Source organism: Frankliniella occidentalis, unplaced genomic scaffold (genome assembly GCF_000697945.3).
Source record: "Frankliniella occidentalis isolate FOCC.00 unplaced genomic scaffold, Focc_3.1 Scaffold902, whole genome shotgun sequence".
Classification (NCBI taxonomy): Eukaryota; Metazoa; Arthropoda; class Insecta; order Thysanoptera; family Thripidae; genus Frankliniella; species Frankliniella occidentalis.
Window position 1 is genome coordinate 11,615 of NW_026268008.1, and position 1,771 is coordinate 13,385.

General features: G+C 56.7%; 1 protein-coding gene across 1 annotated transcript; it reads left to right on the top strand.

The window, feature by feature from the left end:
* The first annotated feature begins 746 nt into the window (after nt 1–746).
* Nucleotides 747–1,636, top strand: LOC127751755 (putative glutaminase 2). The gene is made up of 5 exons (XM_052275768.1): nt 747–768; nt 844–1,056; nt 1,137–1,258; nt 1,378–1,470; nt 1,586–1,636. The coding sequence occupies exons 1-5, from the start codon at nt 747–749 to the stop codon at nt 1,634–1,636; spliced, it is 501 nt and encodes a 166-aa protein (XP_052131728.1).
* The last annotated feature ends 135 nt before the right edge of the window (nt 1,637–1,771 follow it).

Below are 1,771 nucleotides of genomic sequence, written 5' to 3' on the forward strand. Positions count from 1 at the left end.
CTCCGCTCCATCATGGACCTCTACTTCCAGGTGACTCGAGAGAGTCCTACACTGGTTGCGCTCGTCGCAGCGGACATGCAGGTTGACGAGGGGTATTGGATACACTTCCAACACGGGTTGTGTAACTTGGATCGTCTACCCTTCAGGCGGGCTTTCAGGGTAACACAGGACCGGGAAGAGAGGGGGTGGGGGATGCCCCCTTGTAAAACCAACGCTTTTCTCAGCGCATGAGAAGGATGCAACGCACTGACGAAAGCCAGCATACGTCTTGAGTGTGTGTGTGAGAGAGAGAGAGAGAGTGAGTAAGGGAGAGTGAGAGAGAGAGAGGGAAAATCTGCAGCGCCCCACTCGAGGCCCCTCTCTCCCTCTCCAGCAGGCGGGCCGTGCCGGACCAGAGCCGCGTATCCTGTCAATCTAGACGGGAGTGCGTGGTGCTGTGGGGCAAAATGTGCTTTCACTGTGGAGAGCAGACCCCGCCCGGCGGGGGGGAAGGGGGGGGGGGGCTAGCACCGGGTGTTCCACGCGCCGGTGCGGGCGGGTTCAGAGCCTATATCCACAGGGGGTCGGGCAGAGTGGGGGGTGGGTAGGCAAACCCGCCCGCACCAGCGCGTCAAACACCCGGTGGTGCGGTGCGGCTCGCCCGGGGACGTGGGAACGCCACTCTGTTCACTGGTGGGCCGGGAGGGAAGGCCAAACTCTATGCAGTGTTCTGATCCCGGCTCACAGTCAGCGGAGATACGCCGGGAATGCGATTACACTTGCAGCTGGGTAAAGGCGGCGCACCGCGACGTACTGTACTGTTCTGCAGTGGGCGGCGCACCACATCCATACACTAATAAAAAGCAACTGGTCCTGAGCCACCCCACGGGGCACGTTCGACTGTCAGTGTCGTGACCTTGACCCGTGCGCGCACACGCGTGTTCCCGTTAGGGTCCCGCAGTAAGCCGTTGACGTACGCCCTCTGCCTGGAACACCTCGGAGCCGACGTGGTGCACCGCTTCGTGGGGCAGGAGCCAAGCGGAAGGAACTTCAACGAGCTCGTCCTGGACCACAACAGTGAGAAATACTTACATACTACGTATGTACATTTAGTCCAATAAATATCAAGTACTTACCAAGTGTTCTCCGGTTTTTAGATCGGCCCCACAACCCCATGGTCAACTCTGGCGCCATCGTGGTATGTTCCATGCTCAAACAGCTGCTTCGACCCGAAATGACGTCTGCGCAGAAGTTTGAGTTCACGCTCAACTTCATTCAAGTACGTTAACGTTTATTTGTCAAGAGAAAATTATTTGTTCTTCGATCATGTGGATTAGGCCTCAGGATCAGAGTGCCACGGACACAACATAATATCACCAAATGTAACTGTGTGAACAGCGAATGGCCGGCGGGGAGAAGTTGGGCTTCAACAACGCCGTGTTCGTGTCGGAGCGAGACGCCCAACAGCGTTGGGCCCAGAGTTATGTGGTGGTTGGTCATTCCCTCTGTTCGACCCGTCAACGCCCCTCCCACTCTGACAAGGGTGTGGCGGTGTTTCGCGGGGTGGATTAGATAGACTAAGAGCATCGCCCTCTCGCCCGTCTAGGCTAGGCCAGTCTTCAAACAGCCCGCAGGCACTAATCATCGTAACTCGTAAGTCGACGGAATTTCAACGGGCTGTTCCACGTGGACATTGGTGTGGATACGCCGTTCTTGGGCTGAACGGCAGACCTCCATTTACCAACAGGTACATGCCCCTGTTATTTCTTTTCATGGGCATTGGTAATATTCT

Excerpts from the sequence above, each read along its gene's own strand:
- LOC127751755 (XM_052275768.1), top strand. The coding sequence starts at position 747 with ATGCGATTACACTTGCAGCTGG. Across the intron at positions 769-843 it reads GCGATTACACTTGCAGCTGG|CAACTGGTCCTGAGCCACCC; the intron begins GTAAAGGCGGCG and ends ACTAATAAAAAG. Across the intron at positions 1,471-1,585 it reads GGGCCCAGAGTTATGTGGTG|GCTAGGCCAGTCTTCAAACA; the intron begins GTTGGTCATTCC and ends TCGCCCGTCTAG.